The sequence below is a fragment of the Carlito syrichta genome, unplaced genomic scaffold, assembly GCF_000164805.1.
Source record: "Carlito syrichta isolate Samal-C Ts95f unplaced genomic scaffold, Tarsius_syrichta-2.0.1 Scaffold307093, whole genome shotgun sequence".
NCBI classification, from domain to species: domain Eukaryota; kingdom Metazoa; phylum Chordata; class Mammalia; order Primates; family Tarsiidae; genus Carlito; species Carlito syrichta.
Window position 1 is genome coordinate 284183 of NW_007251189.1, and position 2238 is coordinate 286420.

At 54.5% G+C, this 2238-nt stretch overlaps 1 protein-coding gene across 1 annotated transcript in view; it reads left to right on the forward strand.

Moving 5' to 3' along the window:
• Window positions 1-1592: 1592 nt before the first annotated feature.
• Window positions 1593-2238, forward strand: part of EVX1 (even-skipped homeobox 1) — a 3630-nt gene continuing 2984 nt past the window's right edge. Inside the window, 2 exon segments of the mRNA XM_021715417.1 lie at window positions 1593-2236; window position 2238. The exon segment at window position 2238 is cut by the window's right edge and continues 229 nt beyond it. Coding sequence (XP_021571092.1) covers window positions 2082-2236; window position 2238 — 156 coding nt within the window. The 5' untranslated portion in view covers window positions 1593-2081.

Here is a 2238-nt window from a genome sequence, read left to right on the forward strand (position 1 = left end):
GCACCCAGGCAAGGTTAATGTGCATCTTATTATATTGGGAGAGATGTGGACAGCAGGAGTTGGGGGGGGGGAAACTTCATCTTCCCTGGACCCCTTGCTCCCCCACCACTTTCATGCCCCCACTGATGGGAGGACTGAGGGATGCGGAAAGGGGTGAACAAGAAGAGCAGAGGGAAAAAAAGGAGAAAGAAAAAGTGGGAAATGGAAGACAAAAGAGAGTGGAAGAGGGGCTTGTCTTTAGAAGCTGGGGCCTTGCTAGGGACATAGAGAGGGAAGCAGGTGCCCGTGCTGCCCTTTGTGGCTGACTGCTTAGGGTGAGAAGCTCTTGGGGAGAAGGCAGAGAAAGGGGAGATGAGCACAGAAGGTGTCCACCTCCAACCCTCAGCGGAGTGGGGAGAGACCCAGCTCACCTGCTCACCCCAACACACTTGCTCAGCTCAAAAGGGGTCAGTTTGAAGGGGTTCTCTTCTACCTTCCCTGAAAGAAGGCTCAAGAGAGGCCCGTGGCAGCCCCCAAATATCGAGTTCCACGACCCCCATCCCCACCTCAACCCTGCGGTGGGGGTTCACCTTCCATCCCTAAGTATTTATCGGAGCCCCTGGTCACTCACTCTTCAAGACATTTTCAGTGATGTCTCTCTCTTCTACCTTCAGTACCACCCTCTTTTGGAGCCAGAGACCACTGCTCCTGGGCAGGGCTGGGGGAGGACTTTGGGAGTCAAGCCTCTGTGAACCCCAACATTCCATCTGTCTGGGTACTTTCAACCCCTGCCCTAAATCCTGCGTGAAAGCGAACACCTTCTCCCAGCTAGGGGCCTCCAATGCTGCCGTGTTTACCAGCACCTCTACATTAGAAAAACCTGTTTCTGTGAGAATTCGTTGACTCTGAACGAATCCCTTAAGATACAGAGGGGAAAAGCAAAAAGACCACTCTTAGAACCTCTCCCCACCCAAAACATACCTGAAGAGCCGGCGAGGCCCAAGCAAACAGGAAAGCAGTTTCTTCTATGAATAGCCACCTTGAGGTCAAGCTGGGCTGTGGAAAGCTTAAGGCCATCTAGATGGGGAGGGGACATTTGTAAAAATCAGCAAACAGACACAGCAGCCAAGGCAGGTCTTTAAAGAAAAAAAAATTGAAGTATTTATCTCTTGCTTCTCGGGGAAGAAAAAACAGCAAAGTTTGGCTCCCAGGAGGAAGGAGGCAGATGGGGGTAGGGGAAGGGAGAAGAGAGAGGTGGGGATGGCCCAGGCTCAAGCTCTCCAGTCAGTTTGGTGGGGGCAAAAGGGTTTTCCGTAGCTTGTAAAAAGACTTAGGAACCGATTTGATGTTAACTGCTGGAGCAGACAGTTGTAATAATGCCGAGAGAATCGAGGATTGTGAGCCGGCCTTCACACTTCTAAAATGCTGTTATGGATTCTTTCATCAATGTTAGATCAAGGCACCAAGTTAAGAAAACAAAAGTCAAAACAACAATTCGAGAAAAAAATCAAAAGCGTATTTAATTACCGAGTCCCGTGGCGGCCCCTGCGGAACTCGCCGCGCGCGTTAAGCTCTCTTTTCTTTCTGCGGAATTCCATTTGCATCCCCTCTGCCTGGGTGTCTCCCTCTCTCAGTGTGTGTGTCTCTCTGTCTGTTTTCACACTCTCCTCCCCATTCGAGCGAGGCCCACACCTGGCGCATCACTGCCGAGCCATTAGCTGCGGGTCTCCTTTCATCTTCGCTGTGGCAGACGTTTCTATTTATCCACTTGCGCTCGCCGAGTGGCGTCACCAGCGGTACTGTAATGACGATTGCAGCAGGAGGATGACAGCTTAGAAAGAAGAGGGCAATGGGGCTTCCTCCCAGAGGCGGTGCGGCACTGAGGAGCGCTCGCATCACAAGGTGACCCTAGCTCCCAGCCGCCGCCGTCGCCGCCGCCGCCGTCCACATCGCGCTCCGGCCGCTCCGCGTCCGCCCACTCGCCCGGCCTCTCTTTCCCCCACTTGCAGCCCAGATCTTCTATCCGGCCGCTGGGGACCCAGGGAGCCGGGGGTTAAGAAGCTCACTTGGGGCTTTCCCCTCCCCCACCGGAGAGCCCCGGGATGGAGAGCCGAAAGGACATGGTTATGTTTCTGGAAGGGGGTCAGCTTGGCACTCTGGTGGGCAAGAGGGTCTCCAATCTGTCCGAAGCCGTGGGGAGTCCGCTGCCCGAGGCGCCCGAGAAGATAGTGCCCCGTGGTTGCCTGAGCCCGCGGGCCG